Source organism: Sarcophilus harrisii, chromosome 2, assembly GCF_902635505.1.
Source record: "Sarcophilus harrisii chromosome 2, mSarHar1.11, whole genome shotgun sequence".
Lineage (NCBI taxonomy): Eukaryota > Metazoa > Chordata > Mammalia > Dasyuromorphia > Dasyuridae > Sarcophilus > Sarcophilus harrisii.
In genome coordinates, this window is record NC_045427.1 from 318,001,215 (window position 1) to 318,023,057 (window position 21,843).

At 31.1% G+C, this 21,843-nt stretch overlaps 1 protein-coding gene across 2 annotated transcripts in view; it reads left to right on the plus strand.

Moving 5' to 3' along the window:
* SLC38A6 (solute carrier family 38 member 6) overlaps window positions 1-21,843 on the plus strand; it is a 76,598-nt gene that overhangs the window by 34,636 nt on the left and 20,119 nt on the right. For both annotated transcript variants that reach the window (XM_012548566.3, XM_031952684.1), the window contains exons 6-8: window positions 8,218-8,296; window positions 16,765-16,847; window positions 17,307-17,365. In XM_012548566.3, coding sequence (XP_012404020.2) covers window positions 8,218-8,296; window positions 16,765-16,847; window positions 17,307-17,365 — 221 coding nt within the window. The remainder of the gene's footprint in view (window positions 1-8,217; window positions 8,297-16,764; window positions 16,848-17,306; window positions 17,366-21,843) is intronic.

A 21,843-nucleotide genomic window follows, 5' to 3' on the forward strand; every position in this document is an offset into this window, starting at 1 on the left:
CCCTACCCAGCAGCACTGAAGATTCATCTTGATTCAGATTCATGAGGGAGAATGAAAGCTATTAATTGAAGTGAGAAGATCATAGGATGTTTGAACACTATTGGCAACAGTTTTCTTTGTTGAGAATGTGGTACCAAAATTTTATGGAAAGCCTAGTCTGCTGGCTGTGATATATACTGTGATGTATCAATCAGCATTTATCTATTCACAATAAAAGTATCACACTGTTTAGAAAACATTTTAAAATACCTCTAACAATTGTTTTTTCAAATGAGACTGAATTAAGAGATCTTGTTTCAAGGACCAGTTAGAATAAATTACATGCCGTAGCAAGACTATTACTGCACATGCTGAATGAAATTGGAGAGCAAGTTGTTTTAGTAAGAACTGTGGAAAATGGATACCCATGTAATAAAATAATAAATGTTTGTTGAACTGAATTGAATTCAGAGCAGTTAATGATCTATAGCCAACACTAACAGTTTTGTAGTATTAGGAACCTGAAGTATAGAAATGGGAAAGGAAGGCTAAAGAATTACTGTTTAGTGGCTGAAAAGTGGCATTTGATGAAGAAAGAGGGTCATTTTTGATGAGAGATCTATTCAGACAAATAAGCATTTGGAAGTTTTAATATGTACGAATGTAATTTGAAGGCAGAAAGCATGAGAGTTTGGATTTGGTAGGTTAATAGCAAGAGGAACTGTAGTAGAAAATAAGTAGCTCCCCTCAGGGAGTTAATTCAACCAAATATGAAGTACTATATAATTCCTTCCCCTCCCCCCCCCAAAAAAAACCCCCCACGATTTGGACACACTTAGTTATTGTGTATGTAGCTGACTGCTAAAAGCAGACAACATAATAGTGAAATTCTCGAATTTAGGCATGTATGTAAACCCCCAAGTCTGTTGCTCACTTAAACCAATCACTTTTACCAAAAGATTGGTAAAAAAGCAATCTTTTTTACTAGGATTCAGGAATATCAATATATTTATTTATAATTTCATTTTGTATTCATTCTGAAAATATGTATATGTTCACATAATATAATCTTAGATAAACTGAACAAAATCGTAGGCAATTATTTCCTACTGTTAGAAACATGAAGTATGTCTGAAAATTATAACCTTTATATGTATTTAGTCAAAATCATAGGTAATAAGAAAAGAATCTTGAACATTAGTAGTATTGTTGCCCTTCCAAAAATTGTTTTAAATGACCCAAATTTTCATAAAACCAGATCCTGTTGTATAAAATTAGGTTGGGTACAATATAGAATGAGTTCATTTGTAATCTAAGTCTTAGAAAAAGGACTGGCACCTTGAGCCTCCAGTTTTTAAATCTGAAAGATACTAATAAGCTCAATTGTAGTCAAACGCCTAGGAATTTTAACATTTTGATCAGGCCTTCTGATTTTGTCTTTTGAGGGAGCTTGTAATTCTAGATAGAAAATCTTTTATAAGTTCAGTCATTTATAAATCTTTCCTTGATATGGAAAACTGAAATTTCCAGTTTCAGGTACCAGATACTAAATTACTTTAGATTTTCTTTCTGCCACAGAAAAGAGTGTGAATTGCCTTGATGGAAGGAAATGAGAATTTAGGCAGTACCATATTGTCACAACTCCCTCTGCTGGTCTATTTAATCTACAGCGGCAGCATAGTTTTGTTATTTAATCAGTTCCCTTTTTAATAGCCTCCTTCAAAAAAATCTACCAGCCACAGCTATCTTTTCTTATTTTCACTATATCTTTTCTGTTGAAGAGTTCACCGACTTCTACTCAAGAGGGAAACAATAAAAAAAAAATACAATTTGAAGATTACTTTTTAAATATTTATGCAAAATGTAAGTAAGAATTATCTTTGCACCTAGAACATTGCTTTGTACATGATAGGAACTTAATGTACACAATAGGAACTAACATTTGAGTGAAAGAATTCTATAAATTTACTATAAACTTTGCAAAGTAGAATATCTACCTATATTATTCTTTTCTGCCTTACTCTAGGTATGGGTCCTCTATGATGCTGGCCAAGATTTGCCAATTATAGAGCAGCCACTGTATTTTGAGAGACAGAATGTTTAAGTCTTCTTGCTTACTTCCATTAACTTTTCATCCACGTATTTCCATTATATTCCATCAGCTACTTATTCCATTAACCTTTATGAGCCTTAATTTCCTTATCTGTAAAAGCAGGGATATGTGTGATTTCTAAGGTCTCTTCCTGATCTGACATTTTATGATTCTATATAATGGATAAATGAATAAATTGAAGTTTAACTGAAGTAAATCATTATGATGGTGCATAGTTTTCTAAATAGTAAAAATTTTTGGATTTCTACGTAGATTTAGGGCTCTGTCCTGACCCCAATACATACATTTTGTTTAGTTTTTTGAGCAGTGAGAGAAAATATTTTTAAACTCAGATTTGAGATCTTTTAAAATATCAACATTTTACTTTTTTGAAACTATTCGATAGGGTTCTGTAGAGAAGGAGCTTTTTAGTGAAAAATTCAAGATGTTAAGAATCAAAATAGATTAGTTTCCTGTAAGTTATACTTGGCAGACATTAGAAGTAAAATGAAAATACATATAAACTAAAAAACAAACATAGTTTTTCTGCCCACAGTGCATCTCTTTGTTTTGGGTTGACTGACTAATCCTTTAAGAAGATGCTAAACTTCCCCAAGTGCTGAAAACCTAAATCTCTTTTAAAAATAGCTGTAAGTAATCCTTCCTTCATACTTTTATTTGAACTGTTTAGCCAAAAAGTTAATTACCTTTGTTTAAACTGTTGGTTTCTAATGCTGAGTTCTTCCAATTAGAGATGTTTTAAAGAAGCTCTTAGTCCAGTTTAATGATGGCAATTAAAACAAATTGGTGAGCATTTTTACAGTGCTAAAGTATTTCTTGTAATTATTTTGAGTGTTTTTAATAATTTTTTTTAAGTTTAATTTTTCAATGCAATAAGAGCATTGACTTGGGTAGAAGAGAGCCAGTTTAGGAGTCAGAACTATCGCTGTTGAGTCTTCTCTGATCCATATTATGTGACTGAGACAGCCTGACCTTTTTGCTCCCAGGCAACTTGTTGAAGACTGAGTTACAAAACGTTTGTTGACCTGTACAAAAGTTTCCTTACCAACTCCCTAATCAATTAAATAATGAAGTCTTGTTTTAATGTTTAAAAGGTATCTGTGAGAGAGAACTAGCAAAGAAGAGGGACCATAGTTATGGAAATAAATTAAGATGCACAAATATTCAGCTCTATTGAGCAATTTTGTTGTAGACAAACTGTATGATAGTTTCAGTGTCTATATAAAATGTGTCTGTATATGTTCTAATATCTAATATCTATAAAATTAGGCCATCCCTCTATCTCACAAGGAAATAAAGCATTGGATTAATATAACTATATATATTTTTCAAATGTAATTAACAAATTGAAAGATAATTCTAATTAATTCATTTTTATTTGGCCTTTTTCATTGTTCTGTCTTCTTCTGCATAAGTTTATAATCTTAGAATTACCTGGTAAAGAAGAGATTAAATGACTTAGAGACAGAGTAAATAGAGTGCCAGACTTAGTGTCTGGAAAAGGGTGGAATTCAAATCTTGGTTCTGACATTTGCCTAGATAATGTAACCTTGAACAATCACTTAAAATCTTGCCTCTTCATCTGTAAAATGGAATAAAAATACCTGTAATAGTTACCTTAATACCTACCTTATAGGATGGTTGTGAGCTTCAAGCGAGAATGTATGGATACTTTGCTCATAAAACACCTTTTAAGCACTATACTACTACATTTGTAGCATAATTTACTATGCTGACATAGCTAACATGTCCGTCAGTACTTGAACAAAGGTCTCACTACAGATACAGTCCTCTACTAATCTATTTAGCCCTTTATATAAATGTCATATCTGTCATATAAATATTGTTTGCTTTTTATCTTACTGTTTCTTTGTATGCTCTTTAATGCAAGAGATTTTACTCTATATAGTTGTTGAACAACTTGACATCAATCAAGTAGACAAATATATTTTCCCCCTTTTAGTAGTTTTTTTTAATCATTTCTACCCTTCATTTAAAAGGAAGAAGAAGAAAATTTCTATTTAGTAAATGTGGTGAAACTGAGTAACTTGTAATTGCTAAGTACCTGTCATCAAGGAATATCTTAAAATATTGGCCTTGGTGGGGATGCCAGAGCCACTTAACTATATGGTTTTCATAACCATGCCTCTTACAGATGACCCTGTTATGGCTATTAATTTAGAGTACAACATGTTATGTTTTATTAAGGTATTACTTATATGTCTGTGTCAGTGAAAATCACTTACAAATCCCTACATATGCCTTCTCCCTAAGATACATTTTAAACACTTCCTTATGCCATTAATGGAAGACATGAAATGAAAGGTGTGGCAGCTGTTTGGTCTGGTCAGCATTTTAAGTGAAAATAATCGAGATTTGAGTCTTTTGCATTGATATGATTCTCCTATGTAAATGAGCTGAGATTTTTTTTAATCCTAATTTGATGACCGGGATAAGTGCTAGTCTGTACATGAAAATGTAATTGTAGATACACACACACACACACACACACACACACACACACGTATATGTATATATATTTATCTTGCTGTTAACTTTTTTGATAGTGAATACAACAGAATACCTAACAGCATTATTTTTTTTCATTAGTAATATGTTTTTTGTTATACAGAACAACATGTTTTTAATACCTCTTAAGACATAGTCAACAAAATCTAAAAGGGAAGGATTAATTTTTTTATTATTTGTTTCATATCTATAGAAATCTTTTGAGAGAAAGAATACAAATATTTTATGTATGCAGTTTTCTTGAGGCAAAAATGATTCACGTTTTCAAACTGGAATTCAGTGAAATTGGACTCCTATTTGAAAACAAAAGAGTAACCTACAACAAAGGATATATGTGATCAAATGATTAGCCAGAGGGAGTAGGAATTGATAGGAAGAGTGACAGATTGTATATTACTAGGAAATCTGATCTTTAAATTAATTGAACCCTTTTATTACTCAAGAGCTAAAAGAAATAATAGAAATTTTCTGAAGGAGATAAATGTCTGAAACTTTAGAAATGCGGGTGTGTGTTGGATTAATCCAAGCAAGAGAGATTGATGGAGAGATAATAAATTACATTGTATAGAAAGTCTACATTCCTAGTTTTCAGGAATACTCTTGTCTTTCATTCTTTACAAGATGTATTTAAGTAGCCTTAGGCCAGTTTCAGAAACTTTACTTCATGATTCTCATTATCACACCATATGTGCATAGTTCTTTGGGATAGATAAAGTATTATAAACAAAGATTCCATATTTTTAAACCTAAAAAATCTAATCTAAATCTTCCTAAAGAAAATTGATATCTTCTTTCTTCTGCAGATGTGAACAATTTAAAACATCTTTCACACAATATACCAGAATGACAAAACAGGAATGTTACCATAAAAGAAAGATAGATTTTTCTAAGTTATCATGGTTTTAGTCAACAGTTGTGCTTAAAGGTGAAGTAAAGAAAGGAACAGTCATAGAACAAAACTGATCCTTCCATTACCAAGAGATGATTATTTTCTTATTTAGTGACCTAAGAACTATTTTAAATTTAATCTTGCAATAGATATGTCCTTTGCATCATAGATTATACAAGTGTACAAATCAAAAATTATATGTAGCTTTATATAGATTTTCCACATTCTTCATAATTTTATTACTGTTTCAATATTAAAAAACTAGGGAGGAAGAAAAAGGCAGAGCTGCTCAACTTTTCTTTAGCTTCTGTTTTCTGTACCAGAGAATAATTTTTGAACTAGAAAGGAGAAAAAAAAAAAAGGTTAAAAGGAAGTTTGTAGAATACTAAGATAAGTTATGAGTTAGTAAAAGAACGCCTACTCTTGATAAATTCAAGTCTCATAACCAAGATGAACTACATTTTTGGATATTCAATAAAAGGGGAAAGCTTATCTTCAAAAATGTTGGAAGCTCCCAGAGAATGAAAGAATGGGTCCTGGTGTTTGTTTGTTTGTTTTTTAAGTTTTATTGTTGCCTTTTGGATTTTTTTTAGCCTAGTTATTTCCCCTTTATTAATCAATCAAACATTCCCTGCCTCCATTGGAGCACCCTATTTTATAAAGAAAAATACTGTAAATAAAACCAACTTATAGTTACTTTATCTGACAGCATAGACCATAGTCTACATATGTAGCCCTCCACTTTCCTACTAAGAGGAGAAGTACAATGACCATAATTGATCATTGCAATAAATCAGTGTTCAACTTTCATTTTATTGCTATCACTTACATTACATATTCTACATATTCTACTGGTTCTGCTAACTTTACTCTGCTTCAAGGGAACATTTCTTCCCTTGTTTTTTGGATTTCTTTTACTTATTTTTTATTTTTTGGTTCATAGCTATAGTTTCATTGGTGTATGGAAATCTTAGCATGGAAACTCCCTCCATTTATACATAATGATAGCTCTTCTATAACTTAATGTGTTAGAGAGTTGACTAAACTATGTAATGTGAAGTGATTTTCTAGTGATCACACAGTCAATAGCAGAGGTAGAACTTGAACCCAGACTTTCTTGATTTCAAATTCATTATCTACTGTGTCACATTACGATTTCATTTCATTGTGAGTGTGAGGTAGGAAATAAAGACCACTAGTATAAACTATTTTTTCAAGGAATTTGGTTATGAAAGGAAGAAAGGATTTAGGATGGTAAACTGAGAGGATAATGAACTTTTTTGATATAGAGGTTTTTTTGTTTGTTTTGTTTTGTTTTGTTTTAAGGATAAAAAGATATGTTTATAAGCAGCAGGAAAGGTGCCAGTGAATAAGAGATTTATTCTTTCTTCATGGGCATTTGTGATTTTTTTTTCTTTCTCAATTTTGTGGGAAAGGAAGATTTCTGATCTATAAAACTAGTATTATAGCCTTGATGCAACTATGTTTCCATGTATTTCCACAATTAAATTTAAAAGTTTTAACACAGATAGGTACTGTTCAAAATCAAGTATATAATGAAGAGTTTATTGAATTTGTTTTTACAAAACTATATAAAAATGTAACCTATGAAGGCTATCTTTTTCTTTCATCACATGACAGAAATGGTAGCACTATTCATAGAACGGATATTTTTTTTCCTTAGATATATTTGTTTCCAGTATACCGCATTCCATCTGCCATATCCATTTGTTCCCCAAAGCTAGAATGACTACTTTCACTTCTTAGCTCCTTTTAGACCCCAAATCAAGTACCATCTTTTACATGAAGCCTTTCTTGTTATCCCCCATCTTTCATGCTTCCCCTATCCTTTGTATTTACTTATTTGTGTGTATATTTTTCCTTCTATGGATTGAATGTTTCTTGAAGACAGGGATTGATATTTTTCTTAGTATAACACTAATACCTAGCATAATATCTGTTGCATTGCAAATGCTTAATAAAATACTTGTTGAATTGTTGGAGAACCATTTAGAAATAATTCATTATGGTATTTCTGTTCTGCTAGTTTTTATATAATTGTCTGTATATATAATATAATTAGTTTTAGTATATTGGATCAACCTTGAGGGAAGAAAAGTTAGTATATTTGTCAATTATCCTTGGGCCAAGCTTAATCCCTATTAAAGTCTTGTGCTTTGAACAGACATGCATGTGACTGTTTGGTATTTGGCTTCCTGGTTTGAAATTTTAATATATTAAGGGAAATCCAACTATAATTTCATTTATTAGTGATCTTCAATCAAGAAATACTTTCTTACTTTAACAATACTTTATGAAATAAAATTGTCAACAGAAGAGTCAAAGGACCTGGATTCTAATCCCACCTCTAACACTGTTTGCATGAATTTGCACAAGCTAGCCTCCCTGGATCTCAGTTTTCTTTTATGTAAAATGAGTATTGGACTGGATGGCTTCTGAAAACCTTTCCATCTCTATGATTTTATGAACTTTCCCTATTTACATATTTATCTTCAGATAATATATATACTTACATGCTAATATAGATGATGAGGTTAGGTATCCATTTTAAATGCAAATTTTATTCTATCTGTGTTGCTGTAGGGCCTCTACTACCTATCATTCTGATACTAATTTAGTTAGATTGTTCTTTAAATTGCTAGAGATTACATAATTCAAATATTAAGTCTTTTAATCTTCTTTGCAGCAATGTCAACTTATCTTTTAGTTATTAAAACTGAACTTCCTGGTGCAATTTCACAGTTTCTAACTGATGACTGTAGCAGGTAAGGAAAAATATTTCATTTTCAAATGTACTTTATTTTGATATTCTAATGAAATCATAATTTCATTGGTATAGATAACTCCTACTGATGCACAACTTCTCCATCCTTCACATTCTATGCCATTGTTATATATATTATTACAGAAATACTCCAGTGTATTGTGTCTAGTGTCAGGTCTTCTGTTAAAATACTTAATTTTTGCTATATAAATTTACACAAAACTTCAGTTCTTAATTAAGAATGATGAATACTTCTTTCCTTGACAATCAACTCATTAGAACCCTAAAATATTAAGAAAGAATAGACCTTGAGAAGAAAGCATTTTAACTATAAATTGTTGTCAGGTTGTCACTTAAAAAACATAATACAGAATCTATCAGTCTTTCAAATTTATATATTTGATGATACTATTTCAGTATGTGAACTTTTGGCCAACTTTTTCAAGTTTGGTTTATGGTTTGTACTTTTAAAAAAAATAAAGTTATGCTTAGGCATCTTTAGATATGTAGCCATGTATAACACTGTGTACACTTAAAATCAGAATCAAAACCATTGCAAGAAAATGTGCTTGACATAACTAAACTAAAACATTCCAACCTGAACATTGCAGTAACTTGTTTTCATTATTATATGTTACCAACATTGACAACATTTTAGTTTTCATCATAGTTGTGTTATGGCTATCATTTTAAGCTGTTTTCAAAAGTTTTAAATTTACTTCAAAACTTTCTTTAGACTTACTTTTGTATCTTAATATATATTGCCTTATGTGTGTCTTACTTTAAGAAAAATTTTTAATGTGATATTCATTGCTTTATGGAAAATAAAGATAGTTCCTTTGAAATCCTGGTACTGTTTATGTCATTTATTGTTCTCTTATAGTTTCAAATGTCAGGAGTAAAGCAGACATACTTTATAAAATAATGTACCTAGATTTTTGCTTATATGTTTTAAAGCTCTATAGCCAATTTGAATTTTAAGTGTTATTTTAAAGTATGTTTATTTTTAAAATATTCTCATCTTGGTTCTTATTAATATAAGGTTCAATATTTTAGATTTTAAGGTTTTAAATCTATTATTTAATAAATGCCTACTTGGAAGGATTTTTTAAAATATAAAAATAAACTACCCAGACTTCAAAATACTATGAGTCAGGAAACAAATGTAGTTGCTTGAATTTAACCATACATCCATAATACTTTTTTCTCCTAAATACAGTTATATGCCAACATTTTTCTGCTAAGCCAGTATGTCTATTTACTTTCTTTTACAAATTTAGCTTATCTTAAATTAGTTAGTGATGTTTCATATTATTTTCTAAATCATTTGTGAAAATTAATGTACTTGTGTTTTCACAGAATGTTTTGGTTTTAGTATTTTTACAAAAACAGCATAAACTATATACATTTAAAATATTCAATTTTGAAAGTTAAATCTTCAAGTCAAATAGCATGCCATTTAATATTAACTTCTGTTATCATCTGCATTTTTAGTGGAATGATTTCAGTATTTTTAAAAGTATTCTGTTAAAATATTGTAACTTGGGAGCTCTCTGTTAACATTTAATGATCCTGTCAGGAGGATATGATTGACACAATTAAGTTGTCTTGTATTTGAGTTACATAATTGATATGGGATGCAAGTAAGATGCTAATTCAGAACATATGATACTCTTGTCCCATTCCATTTGGGAATGATATTAAAGCAACTCATAAATAAATCTGGTTTTCATTTAAAAGAAAAAAAGAACATCTGTGTGGCACAGTATTTGCAATACAGCAAAGGATTTATTTTCTGTATTTCATACTTGGAACATTTTTATCATATAGAATTTAAAAAGTTTTCTAGGAAGTATAAAGCTTTTTTATAATTTTTTTTTGCCCCAAAACATTCAAATCACTGTATTTTTGAGAAACAAGCTTTATTTAACAACTTCTTTATATTTAGAAAAAAGTAATTTAAGTTAGTATATTCTTCCAAAATTCATTTTATTTTGAAAGTGTAGTATAATGGAAAGAGCACTATCACTAAATTCATAGCACCTGGTCCAAATCTCAACCTCATGGTTATTTAGCATGTATAATCTATAAGTCACTATGTCACACAACTTAAGACCCAGAATTTGAATCTCGGTTTCTTCATCTGTAAAATGAGTAAGTTGGACTATACATCATTTGCAAGTCTTTTTAGTTCTAGAACTATAATACTTTTTGCGATTTGACATAGTGGGAAAGAGAACCTACCCAGCTTAGGAAGACATGGGTTCATCCCTCATTTATTGCCCAAATTATTTAAACTCTCGTTCCCCCAGGCAACTTTCTAAGACCATACAAGGCAGCGTAATTGTCAATCTGCATTATTAAAAGGAACTTTCTTATTGGGTATTTCCCCATACCAGGAAAGCTCATGTATAAAACAAATAAATTATTCTTAAAATTTTTTTTTTTTTTTTTAGTAAACTAATAAGACATTTTGGGAGCTGCAATTGTTTTCTCTACATTTTCCCTTTTCTGTTTCTTCTGTTTCTTTGGAAATGACATTCATTGCCTAATACAATTCATTTGACTGTATCATGGGCTTGAAATTTAAACTACATATCTCTGGGAAATTATTGCCTCTCTTCCTTTAATTATAAAGAAAAGTTCATAATATTTATGAACCTCTTTATGATGATTTTTTGATAAAGATAATAAATAACTGATAAACAAAGATGAGACATTGAATTAATATGACTTTATTTTCTCATAGAGATTCATTACTTGTTGTACAAATCAATCCTTGTAGCACTCCTTTGAATTTTGACACACTGATCAAAAGCAAATAAAACAGTGAATTAAAAGACAAGTCTTTTTTTTTTTTCCTTTTTATTATCTTTTTATTATAACTTTTTATATACAAAACATATGCATGGGTAATTTTTCAACATTGACCTTTGCAAAAACTTCTATTTCAACTTTCCCCTCCTTCCCTCCCACCCCCTTCCCTAAATGGCAGGTAGTCCCTTACATGTTAAATATGTTAAAGTATATGTTAAATGCAGTATATGTATACTTATTTATACAGTTATCTTGTTGCACCAAGAAAGATCGGATTTAGAAAGAAGGTAAAAATAATCTGAGAAGGGAAACAAAAATGCAAGCAAACAATAACAGAAAGAGTGGAAGTTATGTTGTGGTCCATATTCATTTCCCAGTGTTCTTTCTCTGGGTGTAGCTGGTTCTGTTCATTACAGATCAATTGGAACTGATTTGGGATCCTCTCATTGTTGAAAATAGCTGCTTCCATCAGAATTGATCCTCATATAGTATTATTGTTGAAGTGTATAATGATCTCCTGGTTCTGCTCATTTCACTGAGCATCAGTTCACGTAAGTCTCTTCAGATTTCTCTGGGTATTCATCCTGCTGGTCATTTCTTACAGAACAATAATATTCCATGACATTCATATACCACAATTTATTCAGCCATCCAGTTGATGGGCATCCATTCAATTTCTTGCCACTATGAAAAGGACTGCCACACACATTTTTGCACACTTGGGTCCCTTTCCCTTCTTTAATACTCTTTGGGATATAAGCCCAGTAGAAACACTGCCGGATCAAAGGGTATGCACAGTTTGATAACTTTTTGAGCATAGTTCCAAATTACTCTCCAGAATTGCTGGATGTATTCACAATTCCACCACCAATGCATCAGTTTCCCAGTTTTCCCATATCCCATCCAACATTCGTCATTATCTTTTCCTGTCATCTTAGCCAATCTAACAGGTGTGTAGTGGAATCTCAGAGTTGTCTTAATTTGCATTTCTCTGATCAACAATGATTTGGAACATTTTTTCATATGACTAGAAATAGTTTCAATTTCTTCATCTGAAAATTGTCTGTTCCTAGCTTTTGACCATTTATCAATTGGAGAATGCCTTGATTTCTTCTAAATTAGAGTCAATTCACTATATATTTTGGAGATGAGGCCTTTATTAGAATCTTTAGCTGTAAAATCTTTTCCCAGTTTAGACAATAAAGTTTTAAATGAATGGTTTTAGAAAAGTTATCTTTATCATTAGTAAATTGAGGTCAGTAATAGGCTCATGTTAAAATTAAAAAGGTTAGGCCCTCTTTTAATCTGTAGTTTAGTGCTTGAGGAATTACTGTGTACTTTTTGAGCAAAAAAGAAGAGGGGAAAGGAAACAAGCACTTATTATTAAGTGCTAAGTACTTTACAAGTATTATCCCATCTAAGAAGAAAAGGAACTCTTGTTAAAAGATTTCAGAAATAACTACTTAATATTTTAAAAGGAAAAAACTTTCAAACCTAGACTATATAGCTTTCCTGTACCCTACACCTTTCTGACAAGGTGAACATGGAACTTGTTTTTGTGCCCTTGAGGGTCTTTTTCTCTTAGTACTGGATCCCGAATTGGTAACCATATCTTCTGTTGAGTCCCAGAAGAAGGTAGATATTTTGGCACCCTATTTGGGCCTTAATGAAAAAGAGAAAGATTATGAGAAAAATTGAAATCTATTGTCACCTTTCATGTTAAAATGTTTTACTTTTTAAAGGTATATTATTGTATGCATTCCTTCTCACAAGAATGTTAAATAGAAGTTTAGGCTCTATAATTGACCTTCATATAAATACAAAGAAACATACAATTTCAGATCCACTAGAACTAAAAATATTTGGATTTCTAATAATTCAGACATATAATAGGAGCTTAATAAATACCTCTTGACTGATTGCCTCTTTTTTTTTTTTAAGAGATGTGAATATGCAGTTTATAGAGATGTGTTTGTACAGTTTGATTCTCTAAGCTGCTGGAGGCATAGTGGTTTAAGGAAAAGCCATTTGTGACTTTAACATGTTAATAGCTGAATTTGACTAAGGAGAAGTTTCTTAAAATTTCTAAAGAATAGTAGTTTTTCTTGATCCTAGTTTAGAAGAAATTTTGCATGCTAAGATGACTCCAAATTTTATAAAGACAGGGATCATATCTTATTTTTTTTCTAGCCTAAGAGAGTCTGGGAAATAGTATCTATTTAGAATGAAGTAAATGATATTTTGAAGAATAATCTCTTTTGAGGATGGCTAGTGCTTTAATTTTATTTTATTACTAATACTTAATCAAGCTGTGATCACCCTGATTTGAAATTCTTTGAAAATTCTTAAATTCTTTCTAGTGATACAGATTGAAACCTTTCCATGCTTATTCATCCTATACAAATCTTGTTGGTATCTTCCAATACTGTTCAACTTGTAGGAGGCCTAACTTTCTCTTAACTTTGTTTGAGACCAGTATTGCATTTGGCTATTCACTTGGGTCATCCTTTACTTTCACTGTGTAATCAGCCCTTCTTTTCTTCTGTAATATAATTTCTTCATAGTATCCTTTGCTCTCATTTTTCTCTGAAATTTCCTCAGTTATATATTGTAGCCTACTTGTATCTTCCACACACTTTTCTTTTTTATAGCTTTCAAGGCATATTGATGATATTGATGAATGAATAAGAAGTATCTTCTTGAAAAAGAACCAATAAGGTGACTTTTTTCTCTACTGAGTCAATTATTTAAACATAATCAACAAATAATAAGTGCTGGGGGATTGTATAATGTATACCATTAAATCAGTTGTGGAATAATAAAGATGTGGTCCACTGCAGAATATCACTTATAAAAGCCTGGTTGTTCCCTATTGATATCCTCATCAAAGAATCCATCTATTTGAGATATACTGGGATAGTAAGTAAGCATATTGGTTGATGGTCACAAATGTTCCCCAACACATATTTTTTTTCTATAGTAATAAAGTGATATTTTTCCCCCCATGCTTTTGATCTTTCTCTCCTCATATCTTTTATACTGATCCTTCAACACCCTCAAAGTTGTATTGTCTTCAAATCGGATCTCTTCTACAATATTCTCAATCTCATCTGGATGCTTTACTCATTTTTATCCTCTTTAATGACATTTCTGTCTCTCCTATGTTCTCATCTCAAGATTGCAATGTTAAGGCCTTACCAAACAGGGTTTTAGTGAGGCTCAAATGAAAATAATAGATGTAAAGCCTTTCCAAACCTTATAACTATATAAATGACAGTTGTTGTTATTATTAGTTTACAGTCGGCAGATCTTCTTCTGATGATGACTTTACCCCCTGAGATTTCTACTGTATTCCTGAAGAGCCCAAGAACTGTTGATAAAGCAATATAAAGATATGCTGGTAAATGTTTAACAACCAAAGATCTCTAAAATATATATATATGTGTGTGTATATATATACACACACACTTTCAAGTTTAATTTGCATACACCTTTAAATCTAGCCCATCAACAGAATAATAAATCAAGTCCTGATTTCTAATGCCCACACTGACCTATTAACAATTAGCTCATGGACCTGGCTCCAGCATACTTCAGAGTCCAGATATAGTGGTTCCACTCCTTGTTGGAGATAAGAGAATGTTGAATTTTATTTCAGGTTTCTCATTCATCTACTCTCATTCTTAAATGTTCTTGGGATGTTTTGCTTAATTAGATATCTTGCCAAGCTTTTCCCAAAGATTTTAAAAATTAGTTTATGTTATAACTTGGTGTTGCCTTTGACAGCTCTCTCTATAAATTGGCAAGCAAATAAGATGTTTACTGACAAAAGTATTTTCTGGGCTTTTGTAAGTTTCTGTCAGGATAATTGATTTATATTGGTTACATATCTGCATAAAATTGTTATATTATCGTGAATGTCATTTCTTTTATCAACTTCTCATTTTTAATTGTAAATTGCTTCTTTAATTTGGTCAGCTTTTATTTTTTTCAATAAACATCTTTTTCAATATCCAACATTAATTTTTATTTTTTTTTTATTTTGACTAATTATAATTTTAGCACAGGCAAGCTGATAATGACTGAATATACCCAAACAACCTATTCAGGGGTTGATTCAGGGATGATTCTCAATCAATAATAAGTCTGTTCCTGTCGATCCATTTTCATCCATTTTCAATTTTGCAGTGCTATTTGATGCTTTCCATGTCCAATACTTAGCAGCTTTTTTTTTTTTTTTGGTTGTTTTTGTTTTTGAAAAAAAAAGTTTTTTGAGACTTCAGTATAATCTACAAGGCTTTGGGGGATTACTCTATGAACTTGAACATTTTCCTACATTTTTCTCCTCCTCCTCATCTTTTCCCAGCTTTACATCAAGTAAATAAGCACTAGAATGAATGTTAATTTAATTTGGAAAGTCAGCACTTTCTTCATAGAATTTATCTATTTTTTTATAAGCAAAATATCATGGTACATAAGCTGCAAATTATTTTCGTTTTGAAAATATCATTATATATTGAACTGAACCAGCTATGCCCAGAAAAAGAACTCTGGGAGATGACTAAAAACCATTACATTGAATTCCCAATCCCTATATTTATGCACACCTGCATTTTTGATTTCCTTCACAAGCTAATTGTACAATATTTCAGAGTCTTATTCTTTTTGTACAGCAAAATAACGTTTTGGTCATGTATACTTATTGTGTATCTAATTTATATTTTAATATATTTAACATCTACTGGTCATCCTGCCATCTAGGGGAGGGAGTGGGGGGGTAAGAGGTGAAGAGATGGAACAAGAGGTTTGGCAATTGTTAATGCTGTAAAGTTACCCATGCATATATCCTGTAAATAAAAAGCTATTAAATAAATAAATTTAAAAAAAAAAAGAAAATATCATTATATTGAAAACTATATATATATATTTGGAAAAGTGAAATACTATTGGTAAAAAAAAAAAAAGAAAATATTTATCTGCTATCTCATGAAATAATTTATTGTTACTTCTGGATTATGATAAGTCCTGCTTCACTAACTTTTCTCTGTATCTACAGAGTCCTTTTGACCCAGCCATTAAGTTGCAACTTACATGTAGTTTTGTTTATAGCAAGAATGTCAAGAATGATATGATTGAGACTTCTTAGAACTATATCCAGTCATTGGTCACTGGATAAGGATCTTGCATTTAGAATATCAATACTCAAAGTTTATGGATAATTTAAACAGGGTTTAAACTGTGTGTTCTTAGCACTTTTGACCCCTTTTCCCAGTGCTGTCACCATAATTATAGAAGCTTCTAGGGATTATACAACATTGCAGGCCTTTTTAAAAATTTTCTTAGTTTTATAACTTGCCATGGCCAAAAAAAGGTCATCATCAAATGGTAATAAGCCTTTCTGCACTTAGCTCTGTAGGTCCTTGGAAAATAGACTCAGGCTGTAGGTAGAATCATGTTCTCCATCTTTCTAGCAAGATAGAATCTGCTGGAGCTTTTAAGGAGCAGGGTCATATTCTGATGCTTTTCTGAATTAGAAAGTAAGGTCATTTTATAAAAGTTTATTTTTCCATTGGCTGGTTATATGAGAATAATATTTTTTTTTCCTGTTTGGGACCTTTGCTTAAAATAAAAAATACATTTCTTTTCCAACAGATCATGGTATCTTGATGGAAGAATACTGTTGATAATTATATGTGTCTGCATTGTTTTTCCCCTTACACTTCTTCCTAAGTTAGGTAAGTCATTTTAGAATTGAAGATAATATTATTTGACCAATTTAATAATAAATTACCAATGGACTTAATTTTCACTGGATTAGATATTTTTAGCTGGGGAAAGGAGGAGGGAGGAGGCTTTTTAATTTGAATTTATTGTAAATTATTCTGCCTGCAATCCTGCCTAGTTGCTCTGTTACTTGGGTTGCAGTCTGCCATACTAAAATAAAATCTTTACAGTGGAACATTAAAGAGCAGCCTTTCCTTATAGTGTGCCATTAGTGGTAAGCCAGTTCCAATTCTACCCTACAAAACTACATAAATGATCTGTGACAGGCAGTTGGAATGTTGTTATTCTGAGCTCTAAGTTCCAGATACCAAGCAACTGTAATAGAAAACATGCCCGTGACATGTAGCTTTAGCTGTACATTGGGATCACTTTCCTTATAAATTGCTTTTTATTTTACTGTTATTTTACAGGCTTTCTTGGCTACACAAGTAGTTTATCATTTTTCTTTAAGGCGTTCTTTGCTCTTGTGGTAAGTTTAAAATATCAGTGGATTGCTTATCTTCCCTTTTTAAAATTGGCCTTATTCTTGCTTTTTATTTAATTCTGTCTTATGTCGAGTATGCATCCCAGGATGTTTCTTTATTAATCCACAAATCACTTACCTTTTTCTGTATTCATTTTTATTTTTCCTTAAATCAGATAGTAAGTTTTGCTTTTTCTTACTTTAAACAGGAGTACAAATCTTATATTGGGTCACAAGAAATACAGTTGCCTAAATTTCTTATTTTTCAAATATTCTTAAAAACTTCATCCAAAGAGAAGATGTGTGGGAAGATTAAAATAGTTGTCTATAACACTGTGGTGAACAGGACATGAACTGTAAAATTCATTTGGCACAGGTCATCATAATACTGTGTGATCAGTGAAACCAGACCTTAGGAACACTGACCACATCATTTGACCATGGAACTAGAATTTTTAAATTTTTCTGCACAAGTTTGGGTTATTCCTGGCATAAATATAGGTAGTTGGGGAATTTATCCTTTGAATTAGTAAATAAAATTTTGTCATGTTCTCTTTACTACAAAGAAATGGAAAAAAAATTTTACTTCTAAAATGCAGTTTTTCTTAGAGTTTTTTAACTTTTAGAGGTGCTAAAAAAAATGAATTAATTCTAACTAAACTTATCACTGATTTAAGAAAAACCTGAATGATTCAGCATGTTTAAAATGAATAAAGAAAAAAGAAAACTTCTCTTGGGCAGCATAAATAGATTTTAATATCTTAAAGACGTTATTATATGCAATTTAGAAAAATTCCCCCCCCCCCTTTTTTTTTCTTTTTTGGTATAGATGTGTTTCATGACTAGTGTCCAAGCGTTAAACTTACAAAGAGTAAGTAGTTTGCAAGAAGATATGTATCTAAGTATGCTTTTTATAAGCTTGGTAATTTTTTTTCTTTTTATATTTATTTATGAAAATTCTGTTTTACAAATGGATAAAATGTTACTTCATAAAAAGTTAAAAAACAAAACAAAACAAAACAGGAAAATAGCATTGGAGAAAAGCCTGTCCTGAAGAGTTGTCAAAATAGCCCAGAACATCCATAATTTATACCAGTTTGATCAGATCATTATTTTAGCGGCTGAAATATTTAGGATAAAATAGTTTTGTTCCAAAATGGAAATAGAATCCCAGGCGCTAAAGCACTGGATGCTTATGGTTTTGTCTTATTTTTTTTTTCCAATTTGAAGATTCCTATAAAACAATTTTACATTTCATAATTTACATGGTGCTTTTGTATATTGTTCCATTTTCCCTCTCTGCTTTTAACTTATCTGTGTGACCTGAGTCAATTCACTTAATATTTTTGGGCTCAGTTTGTCATCTAGAAAAGAATGGGGTTGGACTAGATGATCTAAAGTTCTCCCAGCTCTATATCTGTTATCCTATAACTTGCAGGTATATTTAAATTAATAAATAAATTAATAAAAATAGTCCTTACAGTGAAGAGATATGTTGGTAATGCCTTTATCCTAATATGATTATTAGGTCCAGAGTACTTCTATATATATATATAGACAGAACCCAGTGCATACAGATGTATGTTTATGGCTGCTAAAGAATTAATTTGTATTGATGAAAAATCTTTAAATTGGAAGTTGAATTAGTGTAATTTAGTTTTCATAGTTAATAGTTTGAAACAGGTGAAAAATATTGGTAAGATATGCCCACTATAGTTTTTGCAATATTAATTTCTGTCATGGAAGATAGGCTCTAATTTGGTCCAGATTTCTAACTGTAACAGTCATATGGAAGTAATACCCTTATTCTACATTTATAGTAATCTTAGAAACCATCTGTTCCAATTTTTGCTTGTGAGCAAAATTTTAATTTGGTTTACAATAGGACAATGAAAAATACTGTACATTAAAAAAAAGATTTATGTTCTTTATTTGACAAATTCATTTTGATATATTTAAATTTTTGGCTTTAAAATAAATGGTAGAGAGGAAAATAAAGGATTCTTTTCCAAAGTTTTTTTTTTTTTTTAAGGAATCAATATCTTTATGTTTTTATGTCAAAACTATATTTAAAATTATTTTAAATCAATGATATAATAAAATTAAACTTGCTTAGTCAAAACTATATAATAGTGCAAATAAAAATCACTATCTTTACTGTGTCTCCCTTCTCTGATCTTTTTTTCATTATTGATTTTTCTCTTTATTTTTGTCTGTGAACATTTATAAGGTTAAGAAGATTAGTTTTACCATGTAATTGCCTCAAAATTCCAGTTTGTGCCAGTGATATAACTGGAAATTTAGCCCTAGATCTCTTAGATTAGCATTCTTTTCAAATTTACAAGTCAGTGAATAACTTATTATTATAAACAACATTTAAATAACAATACTAGAAATAGGAAAAAAACTAGAAATATAATTTTAATAGCTTTTTATTTACAAGTTACATGCATGAGTAATTTTACAGCATTGACAGTTGCCAACCTTTTGTTCCAATTTTTTCCCTCCTTCCTCCCACCCCTCCCTTAGATGGCAGGATGACCAATACATGTTAAATATATTAAAGTATAAATTAAATAGAAAATAAGTATACATGTCCAAACCGTTGTTTTGCTGTACAAAAAGAATCGGACTTTAAAATATTGTACAATTAGCCTGTGAAGGAAATCAAAAATGCAGGACGGCAAAAATATAGGGATTGGGAATTCAATGTAATAGTTCTTAGTCATCTCCCAGAGTTCTTTCGCTGGGTGTAGCTGATTCAGTTCATTACTGCTCCATTAGAACTGGTTTGGGTCATCTCATTGCTGAAGATGGCCACGTCATTCAGAACTGATCATCATATAGTATTGTTGAAGTATATAAAGATCTCCTGGTCCTGCTCATTTCACTCAGCATCAGTTCATGTAAGTCTCTCCAGGCCTTTCTGAAATCATCCTGTTGGTCATTTCTTAGTGAACAATAGTATTCCATAATATTCATATACCACAATTTATTCAGCCATTCTCCAATTGATGGGCTTCTACTCAGTTTTCAGTTTCTGGCCACTGCAAAGAGGGCTGCCACAAACATTCTTGCACATGCAGGTCCCTTTCCCTTCTTTAAGATCTCTTTGGGATATAAGCCCAGTAGTAACACTGCTGGATCAAAGGGTATGCACAGTTTGATAACTTTTTGAGCAAAGTTCCAAATTGCTCTTCAGAATGGTTGTATTCACAATTCCACCAACAATGTATTGATGTCCCTGTTTTCCCTCATCCCCTCCAACATTCCGCATTATCTTTCCCTGTCATTCTAGCCAGTCTGACAGGTGTGTAATGGTATCTCAGAGTTGTCATAATTTGCAAGAAATATAATTTTTTTAAATCAGTCAACAAGTATTCATCTTCCTTCTATGTGCTCAGCAGTGAATTTAGGAGCCATGTAAATACAGAAGTATAGAATTGTTCTTTCTCTTAGAGCTTCAAAACAAGAGTAATGCATATCAAACAATCTTAGAATGACAAAATCTTATAATTAAGTGGTAATGGGTATAGTATGGAGTGTAAGTTTATTGGTAGTTCAGAGGAAGTTTTAAAGATCATTACATTGCTTTGTAGGGTCAGTGGGAATTGAGCTGAAGCTGGAAGTTTGTATAAGATTTGCAAAGATGAAGGAAAGAAGAAGGGTATTTTAGGCAAGATAATAAATCACTGGGATTATTCCCAATTCTTTATCTTCTATCTCCCTGACTTTATCTTTTTATAGCTTGACTAGGACTATTTTTCCCCATTCTTTTTGTTTTATTTTTGTTTCTATCCTTCATAATACTGTAGATTTCTCTTGCCTTGATTTTTCTATTCCTAATTTATTTTTTATCTGAGTCAGTGGACTTCAATTTTTTTTTTTGATTATGCATCCTTTTCATTAAAATTTTTTGAGCACACATTTCCACTATGTGTTTATTTACTTGTTAATAAATTATAATCTGTTTGCTACACTAGTAATTATATACATTACAGAGTTCACTTAAAATAGAAATTTTAAAAGAATGAGATAAAAATGAAACAACATTTGATGCTGGAATATATAAGGAGCCATTGGAATTTGAGTAGGGGACTGACTTTGCAGCCTGAGCTTTAGGAAAATCACCTTGGTGGTTGTATAGAGGATGAATTTAAGAAAAGGGAGATGAGTCAGAGAACCTATTAGGAAGGAGGCTATTAAAAATAGTTCAAATGAGAGATCACAAAGGTCTGAACTATGGTAATAGCTGTCAGTAGAGAAAAAGAGACAGATGGGAGAAACATAAAGGTAGACATGAAAGATTTAGAAACTGATTGGATTTGTGGAATGAAGAAAATGAGAAAGTTAAGATGCTACTAAAGTTGTAAACTTGGTTGGCTAGAAGGGCAATGGTGTGGTTTGTGATGACCGCGTATTTTAAAATCAGCCAGAGTCAGGAATTCAGGTTAAGGGAAAATCTTCAATCTTTATTCTTAGTA